The sequence below is a fragment of the Pinus tabuliformis genome, chromosome 3_2, assembly GCF_031772625.1.
Source record: "Pinus tabuliformis cultivar Carrire ecotype Pingquan chromosome 3_2, CPIR1, whole genome shotgun sequence".
Classification (NCBI taxonomy): Eukaryota; Viridiplantae; Streptophyta; class Pinopsida; order Pinales; family Pinaceae; genus Pinus; species Pinus tabuliformis.
In genome coordinates this window covers 159528205-159549647 of record NC_142302.1, presented here as the reverse complement: position 1 = coordinate 159549647, position 21443 = coordinate 159528205, and the positions used below count along the sequence as shown (strand labels likewise).

The 21443-nt window shown below is 37.5% G+C and overlaps 2 protein-coding genes across 3 annotated transcripts; one reads left to right on the top strand and one right to left on the bottom strand.

The window, feature by feature from the left end:
* The first annotated feature begins 4255 nt into the window (after window positions 1-4255).
* LOC149180294 (uncharacterized) lies at window positions 4256-20342 on the top strand. 2 transcript variants are annotated; one of them, XM_089418155.1, is made up of 5 exons: window positions 4256-4460; window positions 19235-19359; window positions 19538-19624; window positions 19718-19810; window positions 19984-20342. In XM_089418155.1, the coding sequence occupies exons 2-5, from the start codon at window positions 19312-19314 to the stop codon at window positions 20179-20181; spliced, it is 426 nt and encodes a 141-aa protein (XP_089274281.1). In that variant the 5' UTR covers window positions 4256-4460; window positions 19235-19311; the 3' UTR covers window positions 20182-20342. The 2 variants fall into 2 exon arrangements, with proteins under 2 accessions (XP_089274281.1, XP_089274282.1); XM_089418156.1 differs by lacking the exon at window positions 19235-19359.
* LOC149180295 (F-box/WD-40 repeat-containing protein At5g21040-like) lies at window positions 11399-14240 on the bottom strand. Its single transcript, XM_089416011.1, has 2 exons — window positions 13850-14240; window positions 11399-13394 (listed from the first exon to the last, which is right to left on the bottom strand). Exon 2 carries the CDS (start codon window positions 13330-13332, stop codon window positions 11647-11649), a length of 1686 nt encoding a protein of 561 aa, XP_089272137.1. The 5' UTR covers window positions 13333-13394; window positions 13850-14240; the 3' UTR covers window positions 11399-11646.
* Window positions 20343-21443: the final 1101 nt, after the last annotated feature.

Here is a 21443-nt window from a genome sequence, read left to right as displayed (position 1 = left end):
TGTTGCCCCCATTTCTATGTTCGCTTTCGCATCCCTTTTCCAACACTCATCATATTTTCTGCATTGATGATATTCCTTATGGCATTGACAATTATGAACAATTGATGACAATGTCAATAATATTGACAATGATGAAAATGAAGATGATGGCGATGACATGAATTGTGATTATGATGATAAAGATGATAGTGGTTACAATGACAATGATGATAATGGAAATGATTATGATGATGACGATGCTAATGACGTTGGCGAATCTTCCCAATTTTAGATGTTGTCATTGTCATAATCATAAGCATTATCTTTGGTGTCATGATCATGATTTTCATCTAGGTCATCATCAAAAACAATAATGGCATGAATGATGATGATGCATGATTACAACAATGTCGATAGAAATTACATTAATGATGATGATGGGGATGATAAAAATGACAATGACGATGATAATGGTGGTGATGATGATCATCATCGATCATCTGTCAAAAATAGAGTTGTTATTTCTCTTACGTATATCAATGTGTCCTAAACAACCCTTTTCTAGCACTGAGCACATTTTTTGGGTTGATGATATTTCTTACAACATCTACAATTATGAACAATTGCAAACAATGTCCATAATGATGATGATGATGGCATGAATGGTGATTATGATGATAATGTAATGATGGCAATAACAATGACAAGGATGATGGTGATGATGATGACAATGATTATGATAATGAGAATGACCTTACAATCTTATGGATTCGTGAACAATTACTAGTTTCAATACCATCTTCTGGATACGTATTACTATCATACTTTTTAAATTTTCTGTCTCTCTTGAGGTATCTTACTATAATGGTGTTGTCAACACTAGAAAGATATCTTGTTGTAATGGTGGTTCTAATGTTAGCACTAGCAAAGTTTAGTAGGGAGGATGCTACTACAAGAGGAATTCCTTCTAAGTGACTATGGCATTCAAAATGAGGCTTTATGGGCTGCTTGTTAACACATGTTCTCATGCTCATATAAAATTAATGTGAAAAGTTGCTTTAATTGGTTCCCATGCATAATTGATATTGATAATGGGGTGGTATAAAATTGTAATGGGCATATCCGTTAGTTAGTTATGATGGGTCAACAACATTGAAACCATCCAAGTGACATTTCACCTTGAACAATCGTCGCTCGTGCGAAAACACGAAGTTTATGTAAATGAAAGTTGTGATTGTAGTGGAATTAAAACCATCGAGAAATATCAAAGAAGGCGCTGCCTACCAGTTTTGAAAGACAACCAAGGCATTGAACAACTATTTGCGTTAGGATGTAGTGAGGGAATCGAAGGAAATTTGGCAGCCCTAAGTTGCCATTACTATTGCCAATCACACATTCAATAGTAACCATAAAAGGTAGCCACATATAAACAGAACCTCGAGGTGTTGACAGTCAGAATCTATTGTAATAGCTTTGACGTATATATAGTTTTGTGTTTAGATGAGAATGAAGTGGGCTTCATCCAAGGTTCGGCTCAATCCTCGTCCATTCCATGCAGTGGTGTTTAATTCGCCAAGCAAGAGAATATTACGTGAGCGTTCAGAGTTAAATCAATAGAAATCAAGGACGTGTGATTGTCAAATTATTGCTCCTCCCCTATGATTGAGCGCTTGATGCGATGGTCATTATCCTTGGGTGATACTTTTATTCCCCATTTTCTATTGAAAAAGTAGCGTTTTTCTGTTCGATTATGATAGGATTGGATGAACGTCGGTTTGGGTGGATGTAGACCCATGTTTTTTTGTGGTGATCTTCAAATGTCTTGAGGATAAGAAAAAAATCCTTAACCAAGGTCCATGGTTTTGGGGATGAGTTGGTCTTCTAGTGAAGCCATGGTTTCCCAACTTCAATCCTCTCACTATGTTGCCGATGACTACTCTAGTATGGGTAAGATTCCCAGTTTTCCCATTCACTTTACCCATCTAGATCTCTTAGAAAAAGTGGGCAATTTTATTGGAAGATTCGTCAAAGTAGACAGGGAAAGACTTTTGAAAGGCATTTTCACCTATGTTTGCATATGTGTTTAGGTAGATCCCAATGAAGTTTTGCGAGATAAAATTGAGCTCAAGTGGATGGGAATTGTGTATTCCCAACCCCTGGACTATGAAAATACAACTTATAGATACACGTATAGATACACCAATAAATTTCAACCACAAACCTGTAAATTTCATTTTCCTTCACACCATGCATCTAATTTGTATTCTGTATGAGAATTAACAAAGGAATGATGCTCTTTTTCCTATATTTTGACTCCCAGAGAATACTATGATAAACGTGGATAGACATAGGGTCCTGTATGGTCCATTTACATCCCATGGATGGGAAATCAGAAGTAAATAAAATAACATCCATTACATAGGCACTCATGTAAAATGGGGGAACAATGTTTTCTAGAATAAAAAAACTACAGTTCTTCCTATAATCTAGGATTTGGATACTTAAATTATTAGATAGAACAGTCCCCCAGTCCATAACATAGCTGCATCAATCAAGGGTACCCACTGGTCTGAAAACTTTTGGGTATTGACATAACCAAATAATCTACATATCATAGTGGCAACATAACAATATGGACCGACAAGAGAAGCTATAGAATGCATACCCTTATTTTCTCGCTTGTGCTTGCTAGCATCTCTTCTCCATCCTTTGATGACTTCAGATTGATCCTGATTTTCCTTCATGAATTTCTCAATGAAGTCATATCATATTTCTTCTGAGCTGCCGACAACTGGTACATTCGAGTCGAATCTTTGTTGGTGAAAGAGCCGATGATTGTGTTCCTCTTGGTCATAAAGTTTCTGTCAGCGATGTTTAGATGGTCAACAACACATGTGATCATATCCATGTAAGGAAGGATGTTCAGCTGAGCAACAATTCTGTGGAGGAATGAATTGGCCGAATCACTATATGTAGTATCAGAAACCGGGTATGAATCTTCGGCTATGACTACTCTTTCTGTGACTCTCGGCTCTTCATCTTCGAAAAGTTGATATGTGGCCTCCCAGGTAGATGTTCCGGTGTTTGAGGTGCATGTGGTATCGGTAAATAATGCAAGCAATTCTGCAAACTCAGGGGGAAGAGCAACTGATTGTTGTTGAACAATAGGTTTCTTCATGGGTTTGGTCGACCAAGACATTTTTGTTGAATTATGCTTGTTGGGACTGACTTGTCAAGAGAAACACAAGGGTGAGAGTAACTAACATTCAGAGCGAATAACTTAGCAAATAACCGATTACATAATAATCCAAGACTTTTATGAGCGAAATCTCAAGAAACCGTTAGTAATAATGAATGCGTTTATTCTATCGAAAACCATTAATTCTCCACATTTGGCCATTAATATCGCATCCGCCATATCTCAACTTTTGAAGCCTTGTCACTTTGAAACCTCTGATTGCAATACGTGTTGCAGACTCGACTGCTCCATCATAGCACACCTTAATATAATATCACAGTTGCCATGTCACGCCTTTCATATCACAAGTTTTAAAGACGTGTGTCTGGTCATGGACATTAAAAGTTGCAATGGTTATGGTGTAAATAATTAAATTGAATGGATATGGTGTAAATAAAGTCGCAAGTTAGAGGCTTCGGAAGTTTGGTCATGGACAATAAAACAAAAACGCCACTCGCGAGATCCCAATATGCAACGTGGTAGTTTTATGGGGTCGACCTCTTTATTACTATTTACATATATATGCCGGCTTTTATTATATTTATGCTTTAAACCTTTAAAATTTATTTGGAAAAGGTTTTAATCGCCATTTTTCTTAAAAGACTTTTTAGGATGTTCTAATATAATCCTTTCGCATTGAGGCTTTAGAATTAAACCTAAAATCTATTGCTCTTTTTAATTAATTTTTTTGATCTTAAAACTAATATTTCCTCTCAATTTTATTTTTTTTATAATTATATCCTAAATTTTAAAATAATAACCCTTCTCTATTAATTCTTTTATTAATTATATAATAAAATTATTAATTCATACAACACATATTTAACATTTTACTAAAATATTACTTTTACTTACTTCCATATCCCACTACTTCTATGACGTTGCACAAACGTACTTCCATATCCCACTACTTCTATGACGTTGCACCGGTTTGTGCAAATGCTAGTTCTATATACGATGTAGGGTTTTAGGGTCGGCAAAAATGCTCTTTAACTTTTTAAAACATTTATATCTTAAAATGGGTTGTTATATGGTTTCAGGTCCGCAGATATATCCTTCTCCGAGGGGTTTCAGGAGGGCCTCTTACGCCGCGCCCCCTTTTCAGGTAGACGCATTTGCAAATATTTGCATTGTGCTATTTTTCTTTCCAGGCGGCGGATTGACTTGATCGGTGCACGGACAAAGGTGCATTTTTGGATAACCGATGCGGCTGGTTCAGATCCTCATATGCAATCGGATAGAGGTGAGTCTAAGCCTTGATTTCTTTTGTCCCTCTCAACCCATATTCTCTTATCACGATGTCTTTTTTGTTTTGTATTTCCGCTTCACATTTTCCAGAAGAGGTGCTGCTTATATTTGCTTTCACAGACTCACAGCAGGCATATTTTTTCAATCTGTGTTTTTTTTGGTGCATTTATTGGCTTACATATCGATTGATATTGATATATTTTCCCTCAATTTTTCTAATCTTTTATTTCATCTGAGTATAAAGAGATACATTCTGTAAATGCTTTAAGCTTCGAGAAATATCAGAACGAAAATATACATTCTTTGCTAAGCCTGAAGAAGGCATTGATATTGATTGAAGGGTCATGTGACTTCTCTAAAATTCAGAATTATTCTTTTGAGGCACTTGGATCATCTTCAGAATACTGACTGTCATAAGAATCCCCATTCGAGGATGCAGAAATATGTTCGTGTAAGATATGACAATCCTTGATTTCACTTCATAACCTTGAACCCTCAGCCAACTGTAGTCCTTCCTTCCTCAAGGTGTCTGCTTCACCATTTAATTCTTTGTAGACATGTTCAAAGCACTCTGAAATAAAAACGGACAGAACGTTTGATTTCATCTTCTACTACTGCCATTCATCCAATTAATTACTAACAACTGATGAATTTAGTAACACTTGTTTAACAGATTCTTCTCCTACAGGAAAGTAGCACAGTCTGAATTTAAAGGCTAATCGAAACTGTAATCTGAATGTCGTTTGAGCCTATAAACGGACACTGTTAGAAAACATGCACAGAACATGTAGATCACTGTCGAGAACCCCTGTTAATGCTATTCCATTATCATTGAATAAAAAGCTGCATCACTAACATATCTCAGTGTAAAATGTACTGCCCCCTTCCAAGTATTAGAACTTGTGTTTTGTGGCAACCTGATGAACTTGCCTAGGCTGCACCATGTACTGAAAGTGTTGACTGCAAAACAAATGTTAGGCCTTGTGTTAAATAAGTACATGAGGAAACCTATCAATTCCCTGTATACAGATGTTCATCAAATCTGAATTAGAATCAGCAAAGTACAATGGATTTACTACCACAGGGGAGTAGCCATGGGTTTGCAGTACATCATTTGAAATCTCATCAGAATTTCAATTGCATACACTGGAGTAGCCATGGGTTTGCAGTCCATCATTTGAAATCTTCTAAGAATTTCAATTACATACCTTTTCTGTCCAAGGAACACTTCACCTGCACTTTGCTACACCCCTAGAGCCAGCAAGTAGTGCTTCAAGTCATGACAAATTCTCTTGCCAATTTTGCCCTGCACCAGTTTGTGGATTCCTTTTAACTTCCTGTGAGTGTAAGATTGTCTACATATGGGACTAAAACAAGCAGATTAGAATGATCTACCAAATTGTAAAAATTAGAATCTGCATCTGTCTCAGTGAAACCCAAATCTGAAAGTTACTCATCGATCTTGGAGTGCCATGCAAATGGTGCCTGTTTCAACTCATAAAGGGCCTACTTCAACTTGTAAACATGGGTCTCAAGCCTATTCACCTAAAAGCCTCTTGGTTGGTTTATTCATATAACTCCTTAATCAACCTATTAAGAAATGTTGTCTTTACATAAATTTGATATAAAATCCAATGGAAGATTGTTGTGAAAGACATAGTAAATCTGATAGAGGTATATTTAGTAACAAGAGCAAAAGTCTCCTCATAGTCAACTCCTTTTTAATGGGAGAACCGTCCAGCCACAAACCGAGCTTTGCAGTTTTATATGCTGCTATCTGGTGCATGCTTAACCATGCATGATTGTTGTAAGAAAAACTAGAGTCAAATACTGACTTCTCCACTAGTCTAGGCACTATCTCCTACCCATCATTCTTTAGGAGGAGATGTATTCCTCCATCATGGCATTTTGCAGTACTTGCTTCCTTACTGCCGTTACTAGAAGGTTTTGTTTCAATAATGAAAGATATCAGTGTAACATAACTAGGGAACTTTTTAGGAGGGTGGCTTATTTGAAGGGAAGTAGTTGGAGCACCAACTTACTCTGTTGCCTCTTTTAATGTCTAGATTAGCCATCTAGGCTTTCTAGCTGAACTTGAAGGTAAAGAGGCACCCCTTGCAGTTCCAAAAGCTTGCTGATCTAAGTGTGCGTTTCATGATCTTTTTTATTTCTGCAGATCTGTTTTTGGGATACCAAGCTCTTCTGCCTCCATGGTCACTATTGGAGGTTCTTGAGACTTAGAGGACCATGCATTTTCTTCAAACTTGGTATCTCTGCTCACAACTACTTTATGTTGAGATGGAATGTATATTCTATAAGCTTTTGAGGTTTCACTCTAACCTACAAAAATGCCCTTCAAACTAGAAGGTTCCAACTTGGTCCTTTTCCCATCTGGAATATGAATGTAGATAGGACAACTGAAAAACTCAAAGATGTGTTACTTGAGGCTTCTGAATTCCTCCAGTCTTATCCTTCAAAATTCTGTGAGGATACCTATTGAAAATATAGACAATGATGAGACATGTGTATACACAGAGACACATGAGCAGAACTAGATCATGAATCAAGGCCCCAAACTACTGAGGGTTGTAGGGAACTATCAACATTTTCTTGATTCTTGATTTCATGCAAAAGGTATCAAACTCCTTTGGTTTTTGTGAATTAAGTCTAGGACTTCCTAGAAGAATCATCAATAAAATATTCATAGTAAATGTTACTTGATAAGGAAGTTGAAGAGATGGGCCCACATACATTTGAGTTGATTAGGTCAGAAACCCCTCTTGACCTATGTTTACTGCCAGGAAAACATCCTTTACATGCTGGCCAAGTGCACAACCTTTGCACACTCCTTTCTTCTCAGCCTTGAAGATTGGCAATGCCCACACCATGTTTTTCAAGATTGGCAACATTCACTAGTGCAAGTGACCTAGTCTCTTTTGTCAAAGCTCACACATGTTGTCACTATCATACCCTAAAGTTCTTATAGGATTCCCTTGCAATTTAGGATGAGGACTTGTTGATCTTCAAAGTTAGCCATATATGTAGGATCTATCATCACTGAAATTGGAAAGAGATTTTTAGTTAAGCTACGTACATACAAAACATCATTAACTTAGTAAGCTTAAGGATATCACTTGATGGATCCCACTCTTGCAACTGGATATGTGGCATCATCACCAAGTTCTACTAAAGGTACTCTTGTTAGAGGTTGTATGTTTGCAGGCTCCACTGTCCACATACCAGTCCACATCAGACATGATGTCAGATGACAGGCATGAGACCATTGAGAAGTGTATCTCGAGATTGGATGAAAGCTCATCCACTTGAGCTGATGCTTTTGTACTCTTTACAAGTTTCTTTCCCTTCCCCTTCTTTTGATGACATTGGAAGCGAAGTGCCCAAACATTTGACACTTGAAGCACTTGATGTGGCTCAAGTCCTTCCTTCCCTGGTTACAAGAACCTGGCTTCTTTTCTTCCCTTTTTAACCCTTCTTAGTTCCTCTTTTCTTGTTGCCCTTCTTCGTCTTACTAATGGGGACAACATTCTGCTCCTTCTAGTTGAAGTCATTCCATAGCCTCTTCAAAATGGGAAGTTTTAACTTTTTTTTGGCCTAGATGTCATAGCCAAAAAGTTTCCAAAAAGAACAGGACCTATTTAATGCAATGAGTACTAGCTTTTCACCCTTCACCTCCTCTCAATTGCTGCAAGCTGATCATGGAGATCAATAATCTTCATTAAGTAGGAAACTACAATATCCTTTTACTCATTTGCAGGGATTAAGCTTATTTCTTAGGAATGTCTTCTGTTTGTTGTTCTCACTCTGATAGAGTGACTAGAGCATCAAACATGTACTTTATTGTGGTCTTTTTGGTGATGTGAGGGATCTAATGATCCTTCATAGATTCAAGTATGACTCACTTGACCTTGGCCATCTTCTTTTTATGATTTACTAATTACACAGGTTTGGGAGGCTCTACAACCAGTTTCTCAATGAAGTTAGACAAATCCTACTCCAACAATATCTTTGTGCCTAGAGGCGCTCACCAGCCTGGTATGGAAGAGATGTTGTAATGTCGTGTCTTGATATGTAAACATTTTGACTTAGTCAAATTGCATAAAATGGAAATGAAATAAAATTTAAAAAAAAAAATAAAAAAATAAAAAAATAAAAAAATTAATAATTAAAATAAACTTGAGGTAAAATAGTCAATTTATTGTTGGTGGTTTTGACAACCCATGGTTTTGCTAATGGTATTCTTATGTAAGAATAATTTCTCACTCTAGATCCATCTTAACTCCAGATCTATCGAGTGTCGAGAGGGATCAAATCTATTGAGGTGCAAACCTCTTTTAGAGTGAAAAGAAATTTGATCCCGCCAAATGCTTGGAAGATCTGTAGTTAAGATGGATGCAGGCTGGTTACCTGAGACTTCCCTGGGATGAAGTTAAGAGGGACCTTCCAATCTGTCCATGTATTTGAGATTGACTGTAGCCATACTACTGCATTGGAATATCGCCTAAACGAAAGTTAAGACAGATCAGCAGCCTAACAAAGAACCCGACAACTTGAAACTTCACTGTGCTTTTCTCAAGCATGGATCACAGCATCCGATCCCTGGAGCCTCCTGACAGCTCCCTTTCATGGGTAGCAGTGCTACTATCTATTCAAGGATTTTTAGAATGTTTCAACAAACCTTTCTCTGATACCATTATGAATTTTTGTCTAACTCATTGTAAACAGATTCTTCTTCTAGTGGAAACTAACACTGTCTAAATTTAAAGGCTAATCAAAACTGCAATCTGAATCTCACTAAAATCTACAAACACAGTTGGAATACATACATTGGAACACACAGATCAATGTCAAAAACAGCTGTTACTGCTATTCCAATACTGCTGAATAAAAATCTGCTAGAAAGGATTTTGTGTAAGAACTGAAACTAACCCTATTACAGATCCATACTCTCACTCTTTCTTATAAGTGACACCTAGGGTTTATAAAAATAGATATATTACTTAGATCTCTGGATCTGTGCTCTATCTAACTGATAAAAAATGAATTCAGAAAGACTGAAAAATAAAACAGAACTGACTCATCTAACTTTAGCACTTTATCTTTAACCTGAAGTATAATGATAAAATTATCTTATTCTTTTTATGGCTGGTCCATACATGCGTGTGTGTGCCCTTATTGCTGGAATAGTAAAATTTGTGATGTGCTCCTACTATCTATTTATTGCTGCATTCTCACCAACAGATCATTATGCTGTTTGGAATTTAATGCTGCATGGATTTGTGTAATGCTGCTGTAATATAAGGTGCCCAGATCTGCTATGTGTGCTCCAACCTAGTAGAAGATGATCTGGGGTACACTATCTAACAACAATGAGCCAACAAACACTGGTATTTTTTTAAATGCCACTGTGGGCTGCTAGCTTTTAGAGTATTGTTAGGGAAATAAGCTCGGTGTAGTTATTTGATCCTCACCTAAATCTGTGTTAAATCTGATACAGTGAGAGTTATTGAGATAGAGAACACGTATGGCTTCCCTTTTTTGGGGGGTACCTTGACTAGCTCCATCAAAGTAATCCCCATGTTCCAGATTTGTCCATAGGAGCACGAATCAACTTTTTCTGTGTTGGGGTTGATGAAAAAGCTTTGAAGTTTGAGAAGATTGACTGACCTTGGAAGGCACATTGAAAGAGTTATATACCTGTCTTCAAAGATTTCAACATTTCTATCTTTCTAGATTCCCCATGATACTATTAGAGGAAGGCCTTTGAGGACTGAGTTTTGCTACCACTTTTTAGAGCACTCTTCAGCATAACCTCCTTGTCCACAGTCCTTTATCCTTGTCAAACCATCCAGATTTCCTTTATTAAGGACAGAATATCAGTAAGTGGTCTATGTTCTTTTCAACTCTTTTACACATGATACATTTGCTTGGACTTGATCCATTTCTTCTCTTAAGAACTTCCTATGTGGGTGCTCTATTTAAGATTGCCAACTGCATGTAAATAATGAACTTTTGAAAGGTTCTTATCCAGATGCGCTTCCACCATGAGAGTGTGCATTCTGGTCTGTCCAGGGTACACGATTCTTATCCTAACTTTGGAGTGTAAATCCCCAAGGCTGGATTTTAGACCAGACATGTTCATCATCAGAGTCTTTTATATAGGCATGGCACACTTTTGATTTGTTTATAAATCCTTTTGATTGAATATTTTCTTGGCCTTTGAGTCGTCTCTCTGTTCAGCGCTATTCCAATCCTGCTGGAAAATGGAGGAGTTTCCTGGTCCAGCTGCCTGGTCTAGATTGAAGAGAGTTTATCACTGCTTCTGGCAGCTTGTACTCAGCTCCACTGCTTATCCATGGGTCTATACTGATCTTCGCCTTAGCCTCATTGCAAACCTTCCATGCCAGCAATCTGCCTATTAAAGGGAATGTTATAGTCAGTACTTTCAATAATATGGATGCATTGTTGATTGACTTGTTTGGGTTTCCAATCCAGTCTTCTGCTGAATTGGGCTCAATATATCTCTGAATGTGAATCTGATTCCAGAGGTCCTCTTTTGATATTAGTCTCCACATACACTTGGCTTTTAGGGATTTCCCGAAGGAATGATATTCGATATGTAATGCATGTGGGCTTTTTTGTATACCTTTGTTTTCTTAGCAAAATATAGTCTTATATTATAAAAAACAGATCAAGTACTGTAATTGCTTTCTCTTTGCATCCATGCTAGAAGAGCCAACATATCAGATTGGGCATCATATTTGGAATGTCTCATGTCATTCTAAGGACAAAATCCACAACAGTGATAAGATTCAATGTTTGCTTTTATTTTTATTGTGCTCTTTCCAGCTTTGTGGCTGGAATGTGTTGTAGCCTCCATGATTATTGAGTAACACTTCCTCAATTAGAAGGAACTGATAGATAAAATCTTGTGGTCTCCTCACTCCAAACCACACATACTTTATGATAAGAGCTTTCGGATAATCTGCCAGAGATTAAATGCAATATTCTAACCTGAATGTAACATTTAACTGGACATTGTGAAAATTAGAAGCCTATTCTTTCAGCAAACTAAGGGCAAAGAACCCCGAATAGCTTTCATAATTAATCTAAGCCTAAGCTAATAAAGGGTAAATTGCCCCCAAGTAGCTTTTAAACTGAATCTAAGCCTGGACTTTGCCAGTCTCATTGCGCCTTTTCCAAACCCTGTTTCCCCCGCCATGTCTCTCACAGCTTTTAGCTGCAATGGAGCAAGGATCCACCTGCTTAGCTTTGCTATCATTTTCTGCATTTGCCTTTTTCCTCCTTGACCTATTCTCCAAACGCACATTCCTTGAGGCCTGCACTCTGCGTTCAATCTCCAAAGCCTGGGTGAAGTCCCACATCCGCAGAACTCCCTCCTCACCTCCACATACAATTCTCTCAGCACCAATGTCTACAGAATACAAGTTTTGATAGAAACCATGCAGCAACCGTTGAGGTGGCTCCACATTTTGCAATGTTACAATTGCAGTGTTCTTCCACTGACGACTATTAGCAGCTTTTTCAGACTTGAAATTACTGCTTGACTTTAGCAGCTTCCTGACATCCATCATGGCAAGCTTGCCATCCCCAGATGCAGAGACAAGCCATGGATCCTCAAATGCAAGTGAATAAACTGGGCAGGAATGAGGAACCCATGAAGCAACTGGTTTATCATTAACTATAACATCATCATCAGAATGACTAGTGTGATGACGGGGAGATCGGTCCTCAAACATATGAATAGCTCCATCCTCACCTCCAGTAAACAGCAAATGGCCAGATCGACTGCATACCAAAGAGTATGCATTGCCAACATGGACATTTAGCCTCACCCTCATCTGGTGTCCTGTTTCAATATCCCATGTGTAAATGTCACTGCCTGCAGCGCTCATAAGTTGAGGGCCTCTCACAACCAGTGACCACACCCAATCTCCATGCTTGAAAATCTTCAGACACTTCAAAGAAGCTCGATCCCAGACACGAATGCTCATATCCCAAGAGCCACTATAAATTCTGGCAGAGTCAAGACCCAGGCATGTAATGGGTCCAACATGTCCACGAAGGCAAAATTCAGTGTTCTGACCTGTAATTCCCGAAATGTCAAACAAATGAGGGAGCTCAGGAATTGCTCGCCAACCTCTCACAAAAGCCTCAGTTCCACCCACAACCAACATCTCCATATCTGCTGCTATGGCTCGTATAGTGCTACGAAGTGGCCGTGACTGTTCAATCAGAAAACCTTCCTCCATGTTCCACATTCTGATCATTGTATCATATCCTGCAGTAAAAATGAGATTTGCAAATGCCAGAAGACAAACAGACCGTATGGGTTCAGTATGGCCATGGAAAACATCTATTTTAAATCGGCCTAGAAAAGCCTTGCTACGAGCTTCTCTCTCAAGGTAGAGCTCTCTCCATGATTTTTCTGGTGGTATGGCAGATGTTTCAGAAGGTTTTCGATGTGCAGGAAGCCCCCATCTCTCACAATAGAATTCCTTCCATCCATGGCTATCTGAGGAAATCCTCCGGAAAAGAACACATACACAGGAAACAATGCTGAGTTCTCTTGCATTGAGATGATTGAGGATCTCCGATATTAGTACAGGAGGAAGTTCAAGAAATGAGCAATGGCCATTGTGATCAATATCTGTTAATGCATAAGTTGATCTCTCTGCTTTGCTGCTAGTCTTAGTTTGAATCTCTACTTCATTTACTCGTAAGGAATGAGGACTGGGAAGCTCCGGGCAGGACACCATCTCTTCATTCCAAGCATCATTAGCTGAACCAGAAGATACCTGCCATCCCTTCTGGCATTCAAATGCCATGGAAATACACAGGGAACCACCCAACCCTTCTTAAGATTGGCCAAAGCCTATATGGAACAAACCTGCAAAAAGAACACAAGTCTTAGTGCCAATCAGTGGGAACACGTTTGTTGAGATATGCAAGACAATAACAAAATTGACTTGGGAAATGTTTTGAAATGATTGAAGCATTTACATGGAGACTAAAATCAAAACAAAAGAATCCCCTGTGCACAACATATTATGACCGGATTGGCATCTTCCAAATTTTCCAGGAGCAACACCAGCGAATTCAACAGAAAATAATCAAAAATGTTTAACATAAAGTTTATTTACTCCACACGGTCTCAAAACAAAAGTCCATACCGTCAAAATAACTCCCACTGAATCAATGCCTCCACGGAATTACAACCAACTTTCCAGTTCAGATTTAAGTTGAAGGACAGGGAAAGGTGAACTTGGGGCAATTCATGCACTGACATGCACAAAAAATGAGAAGCTGCAATTTTGCAAGGCACATAAAAATTTAGAAAAGTACCATTGGAGTAGGCAGATGTGTCAAAGCAATCAAGATCATGAATGTTCTCTATTCCCAGTACAAAGTTGATCTGAGCACAACCAGCATCACACAGGTCAAGAACCACCCAACCTCTGTACCAGGATCCTCCATCTTGACAAACTCGCACTTCCAGTGTCTATGTCCACTTGCCCGAGACCATCCACAGGGTTCAAGCGGCAGCGCCCCTGCCAGCCTCCCACAAAACTTCTATAAAATTTGGTCACTGAATTCCTACTATGTGCGCCAAGTTCCTAACTGGGCACAGATACACACTTTAGCAACATGTATGCACCCATTTCAACAGATTGTACATCCACTTTTTTGCAACCTGCAAATGCCAGGAATGCTAATAATCAGCAGTATTGTTGCCCTTGCATGCCAGTAGAAGCTCATGGTGCAGCAGGAGATAAACAACAAATGACAGGTACAAAACTAAATGGATAGTCTATAACTGATATATAATTCTAAGCATAGAATGTACGATAGGCATGTAGCTAAGCCTCTTCTCTTTCCTGTTCTTCCATTGCTTAAGTTGCCCTCTAATTTGCAACTTAACATGAGATCAAAAGTATTTTTTCTCCAAGCCCTTTTTGTTCACCAAAAGCCTTCTCAGATGTCCTTTTCCTAACGAACTTGGATCACCAATGCTTGTTCTCACATGCTTCCTCTCTTTATGGTGTCCTTGGGGAGCCCCCAGTCCACATTGCTTCTCCTCCCTCTTCTTGGCATATGTTTTCCCATGGTGACATCAGGAGTCATCAAATTCATTGGCAGCACCAAGGCCGCTGATGAGATTTCAGTCTGAGTTCCTCAAACATGGTATTCACTCTCTCAAATTTCACATTGTTGATATGTTTAATCATGTTGTTTCTATCTTGGTTCCGCCATATCAGGGATTACTTCAAACCACAACAATTACAAAACTGTCATGGTTGAACACACTTTCGCCAGGATCAATGGCATGGTACTTCATATGTGGTTATACATTGAACTATAGAGGAGGCCCCTGAAGGACAGCAGAGGCAAATTGACGTAGATAAGAGGCACCTCAAGGCCAAAGGACAGGGCAAGATTTAGTGAAACATACTAGCCTGTTGACTGCATCATCACTCTACAGGCAATTATTTAAGGAGACTTGGGTCTTGACATTGTTGTTTGAAATTCTTATGTTTCTTTGTGAACTTTTGAGAGAACCCTATTCCAAAGGCTTTGTGACATTAGTATTTAAGAGACCCTTCTAGTCACCATCATGAGACTATATGAGTTGATACTTGGTCAATTTCACTCTTCACAACTTCTCGGACTTCATTAGGAGCACCATTGGGTTCAAGCATTCCTGTCACCTCTCATAAACTCTCTTTGGGATCTGCATTGATGAGTTGTAGTCCTCTCTTAGGAAGCACATGCAAAAAGGCAATGGTTACCTTTTACACCACATCTAGATCTCCTTGCTTTTATTTGTCAACAACATGATCCTCCTAGCTTCCTAGAAAGTTAGGGACACGTTTCCCCACGCCCCCTTTTAGGGAGACACAGGGAGACGCAGGGGAAACGTTTCCCTACTGTGGGGATGTGTTTCCCCAAAAGGGGTGCTTCTGGGCAGCTCCCCTAAAAAAGGGCTAGGTGCTCCCCCTTAATTTTGCTTGAAACAATAATTTATGAGTGGGAAAGCTCAACATTCAACCCTAGGGCCCTATTAATTGACTTAGGATGTTTGAGAGTGGTTCTGACCTCATTTTATTTCATATGGAGAAAGTAAATTTCAGATTCCACTCAAAATGCATCAGACATAACAATTTTTAGGATTTCAGGAATGAGCGAATTGCGATGTTTCCATTGGGCTCTATTATATATAAGGGTTTGGAACTACCATTTAATCAAGAGCACCAAGCCCAAAAGCACCCCTTTTGAGGGGGGCCATGTTCTGCTTTGGGCAATTAAGAGCTATCTTCCTCAGCTCAACCTTCAGTGGAGCTGCTGATTGATTGCCTCCTTGCTGTCACTTGTTGCTGAATGAAGGACCACTTCACCCGGTCATAAGTTTTCTCAAAGTCTATTTTGACAAACAAGCCATTGAGGCTAGTATGATGGGCACATTCTATGCCTTTAAAGACTGCATTGAAATTGTCAAGGATATATTGCCCACAAATAGACCTTGTTTGTTCTAGGCGAATGCTCTTTGGAAGAATATGCTTGATGCACAAGGCAGATGCCTTGGCCAAGATTTTTTAAAAGGTGTTTAAAAGAGTTATGGGTCTCCAGGTGGTGTTTAGCACTAGGTCTTTTGCCATAGGAATGAGTTTGATAATGCCCTGGTTGATTCCAGCTCGCAGGGATTGGCTTCTGAGAGGCTCTTTACAAACTTTTGCACAACTAAACTTAACTTCATAGTTTACAAAAACTGCTTTGTGCACCATCATCAATATTTTGGTTGCAAAAAATTGGTAATATAATCACAGAAAGTGATAAATATTTTTGTTTCTTACTGTAACAACAATACAAACTAAGCCCCTAGGGTTAGCTCAATTGGTCGAGTCTTGTCAATAAAGCAGCTTTGTTATTGAGAGGGCATGGGTTCGATGCTGTCAACACTCTCGAGGCTAGGCTCCGTGGTTGCGCAGGCAGTAAGTGGTCACTTCAGATGGATCTGCCTGGTACAAATATTTTGGGGATGTAGCGGTCATCGATCTCCGGGGTTCATGAACCACATAGAAAAAAAAACAACAATGCAAACTAGTTTTTTTTATGTAAAAGTAAAAGAATCTACAAAATAATGAAATTGTTGCATTGGCTGAGTCGACTCAAAGTTTTGTATTTTACTTGGTTCATTTTGGATAGATGGTTCAGTCCTCTTTGTTATGTCCTATAGATTTATGCAAATGTAGAAGACTTCTATTTGGATTGCCCAACAATTTTGCTTATCTAGTTGTAGACAAGTACCATAAAATGCATATATCCTTTGGCTACATAGCAGTGCTTCATACTCTTCCCAGTCTCCTGAGTCTGGCTGAGTCTTGCCAAGTCAGCTCTGGACCGAGTATTCCCCAGCGACTCCCCTGGCAGGCTCCCCTTTGGCTTAGCGGAGTCTTGCCAGACTTGCTAGATTCGGGAGTCTGACCCAGGCTTAGCTGACCCAATGACAGTGACCAAAAATACCCCACACTTGTGATTTTTAGGAGGGAAATGAAGTGTTTGAGAGGGCAGGAAGTCTTTATAAAGACATTTCTCCCCTTATTCTTTATCATTCCATATATTTTTAAGAGCCATTTCTTCCTTAGAAGAGTGTTGTGTGCTGTCACTGTGAGCGGGTTGAGTACATCATCATTTATGAGGGAAATTGAAGGAGGCTTTAGCATCATCAATGATCACTAGCTGCTGAGTAAAGTCGTCTCACCCTCTCAGCATTCAAAGTTCATGTAAGTGGGCAATTACACATTCAGGTTTTACTGTTTAGTTTATCAACTTGCATTTTTTTTAAAGTTTATACTAGTAGGCCTGTAGGATGGGATGTCATCCTACAGGCTTGATGAAGAGACTCAGGGTCTCTTTAGTGTTTCATTATCTCTAATGGAAACACCAAATACGTTTGCACCACAATTATTGCTTCAGTCTAGAGATTTTGGCTAACTCCTTGAGGGCTTATTCTTGGCATCTTTGTAGTCATGAATGAGGCTTGAGATTGGACTTGGAGACATTGTCTACCTTGATTATCTAATTATGTTATGAAACTATGAGTTATGTAGCTGAATGGAGTACTATTTGTGAATTTGATCGTGGAATTTCAGTTCACTATTTTGCATACAAATATCGAGTGTCAAATGTTGTGTCATCGTATTTTATGAGATAATCTTTTGAAATTCTGCATAGATTGTGGTTTTATAACTTATATGGATTGGTTTGTGCTCAAAATTTACCATGTTTTGAGTTTTTTTCTCTTTGCTGGGTCTGTGCTGAGTCGTTGAGTCTTGCCAAGTCCCAGCCCAACCAAGTCTGGCAACTTTGCTACATAGTGATAAGCATTAGATGCTAAACTTGATGATTAGGATTAACCCGATAATATTAGATTGAGCAGCAGATTGTTTTGATGGATTAGAATAGTTTTTAAATTCTGCCCCTTCCCATGTTCTGCTTAATTTTTTTTCTAGTAACTGTTGTAATATAGAAATTAAAAAAAATTATAAAACAACCATAAAAAAAATTAAAATTAAAAAGAACAACACATAACAAATATCAAAACCTAAACTAATTTGCAATCTCTAACTCACTCATTCGAGTTACCAAGCTTATGTCTACTCAGCTTGCTGCGCAGCACTATTTGACTTACCAGTTAACTGTTGCACCTCCTCCTCCATGGCACTCCTAAAATGCTCATTGGCCATTTTTAATCGTCAGTTTTAACTTTCGAGTCTTGACTTTAGATATGGATGACCTTAGACTGATTCTTTGACTTTCACTCTTTACTTTTTTTGAGTTTGAGTTATATCAATTTACTATTCCAATCTTCAGGCTTAAGTATCTACTATAGTCTATTTTGGTTAGTACTAATTAGATTCTAGAATCACGAATTTAAATTTTAAATCAATTTAGAATCTAGAATGATGAATGATGAATTTAATTTTTAAATCAATTTAGATTCTAGAATGTTGAATAATGAATGATGAATATGGATCAATCTAGTTCATTATTGAATCTCGTGGTGTATGAATGAATGATGTATGTATTAGTATGAATGATGAGTATGGATCATTGTATTTCATTATTTAATTCAATCATGTACGGATCAATGTATTTATGCTTTCATTATTGAAAATATATATATATATATATATATATATATATATTAAAAAAATTATATACCCCCATATCCCCCTGCCCCCTAATTTTACCTAAAATTTGAGGGTACTCTCACACGCCCCCCCTGTGCATCACCCCAGAGATGCATCTCCCTATCCCGAAGTCTTGGTGGAACATTAGTTTTAACTTGCCAACATAGAAGGGTTGAAAATATAGTATGACTTCATATTGAAATATGACCATGCCCTTCAAATTTGATGCCAGGTTGAAGAAGTATTTTAGGAAAAGTATTTGGAAGTGTGTTCTAGTGTTTGCCTTTTAGAAAATGTTAATTTTTTTTCAAGCTTTCTTTTCAGTTCTTATAACTGATTTGTTTGTTTTACTTTAGTGGTTTATTTATAATAGTTAAAAAGGCTTACGAGATTTAATGGAAACCTTTTATACCCACACCAGATATGCCAAAAAGACCTTAGACGTGTGAATGCCAATTTTGATGCACCGTTCATATTGTGCAGTTGTGATGTTTTTTGTTAACGATTGTGCTGAATAGCTTTGTGTCGAATGATGCAGGTACCTTCAAGACAATTTATACCACATACGGGAATCACATGAGATGGATCTAGATTTGAAGATAGAATTCTTCAAACATGTTAACTAATGCATTCAACTGTCCAATGTTCTTAGGTAGCGGTCTTGTAAGATTTCTTCTGACAATATCTGGTAACAAGAGTATTATTGTAATCATTAAAATGTTATAAATAAGATATATGAAATAAAAATTCAGGTATTGAATTTTTCATTAAACATTATTTAGAATGTATTAATACTTATAAGTATTTGTGTGAAAATAAATTGAATTGGTTTATGTTTAAGGACAAGGCATCCAAGGCGAGGTTAACCAAGACAAAAGTCACTCATCGTAGTGGCCAGAAAGGTTTAAAAGCACTGATAACAACCTTTGTAAGTATATTAAACATGTGATATTTTTTTAATAAATTTTGTACTAGAAGAAAGTCATTGTTATCTAATTTCTCCCTATTTACTGATTGATAGGAACTAAAATATGGAAGACCTCCAAATCATTTGGAAAAGGAGGTGCTGCAGCAAAAGAGATGGGTTGAATTTGTTGTTTGGATGGACTCTATGGTATGTAATCTTAGTTGGATTTCCAATATACTTTTAAACCATATTTTCATTTTATTTTTTAGTACTATTAGATATTATATCTTACCTCATTTTATGGTTAACATTGTATAACAAAAACATGTGTTGTGTTATGTAATTAATACTAACATGTAATATTGATTTTTTTTTGTCAGAATGCTATAGGTAATGATTGCCAAGACGATGATCCAAATTATGTTCAACATATATCAGGAGATGATGAGGATGAGGATGAGGATGATGGTGGTGAAGGAGGAGATGATGATGATAGTTGCGGTGTTGGTGATGATGTGGATCAGAGTAATGAGGATGGTCAAGATGATCATGAGGATGATCTTGGTGGTGGTAGCTAGGCATGCACATGCATTGTTTTTTATGAAGAAATTATTGTGTAGAATGACATTGTTATGTTTAGATGGGTGTTGTGAATTTACCCTATATCAATGAGACATTTTGATTTTGTAATCATACGATGAGTTTGATTTATGTAAGTTGTTAATTTATCGTAGAATAACGATATTCATGAAATATTTTGATTTGTTAATCATATTTGAATTTTACTTGTTTTGATTAAAAATAATACTGATTCTATTAGTATTATGTTGCTATTTTATACATGTTTTGAAAATTGTTAATGACACATTGTTATTTTTTTGGATGGATGTTGTCAATTTCTCTTAAATTTCTTTACAAATGATTTTGAATTGTGATATCTGCTTTAATGATATTTAGAAACTATCATATATTTCACTATGAATCTATAAAGGGGGTCATATATGTAAAGAAAAATATACTCTATATAAGAAGTCAAATGCGGATGTAACCATGGATGCAAAATTGAAAGTAAAATTGGATGTTAAACTAGAAATTAATACAAAATGCAAACAATTGACATACAAAGTGTTTTAAATTAGAAGTGAAAAATTGTGCAATAATTGACACAAAGAAGGGAACAAAACATGGCATACAAAAAGATATCAAATTGGGCAAAAACAAGGACACATAAATGGGCACCAAATTAGATGCAAAAAAAGACAACAACTAGATGTAAAATAAGATGCAAAGTTGAGCGTTAAAAAGAAGCAAAAAACGTTACAAATTAATATGCCAAATGATGATGCAAATAATGGTGTAAATTTGGGATCCAAACTTGGGTGCAAAAAAGGAAAAAAAAAAGATGTAAGAAAAGACATAAACCAAGATGCAAAATGGGGCTGAAAAAAGGTGAAACCAAGGATGCCATATTGGATGTAAAAAATGATTCCTAATCACATGCAAATTTAGGCTCGAACTCAGACACAAAATTATATGCAAATGTGGACACAAAATGAGGCAAAAAAAGATGCAAATTTGGATGGTGAAAACGATGTAAAACTAGACACCAAAAAAATGCAAAATTGGATGAAAAAGTCGGTGTAAATAATGGTGCAACATTGGACACAAGTAGACACAAAAAAATGGTGCAAAAAGGGGCATAAAATAGCTTAAAATTGGATGCAAAACTTGGTGCAAAAACAAATACAAAAGTAGACGTAAAAAATGGCTCTAAATTGAATGTACCATTAGACACAAAATAAGATGCAAAGGTGGACACAACACATGACTCAACATAAGA

Bases quoted from the DNA above. Each gene is read 5' to 3' on its own strand.
- LOC149180295 (XM_089416011.1), bottom strand. From the start codon at position 13,332: ATGGCATTTGAATGCCAGAAGGGATGGCAGGTATCTTCTGGTTCAGCT.
- LOC149180294 (XM_089418155.1), top strand. From the start codon at position 19,312: ATGTTAACTAATGCATTCAACTGTCCAATGTTCTTAGGTAGCGGTCTT. The intron at 19,360-19,537 runs GTAAGATTTCTT...TTTATGTTTAAG, and splicing joins TGTTCTTAGGTAGCGGTCTT to GACAAGGCATCCAAGGCGAG. The intron at 19,811-19,983 runs GTATGTAATCTT...TTTTTTTGTCAG, and splicing joins TTGTTTGGATGGACTCTATG to AATGCTATAGGTAATGATTG.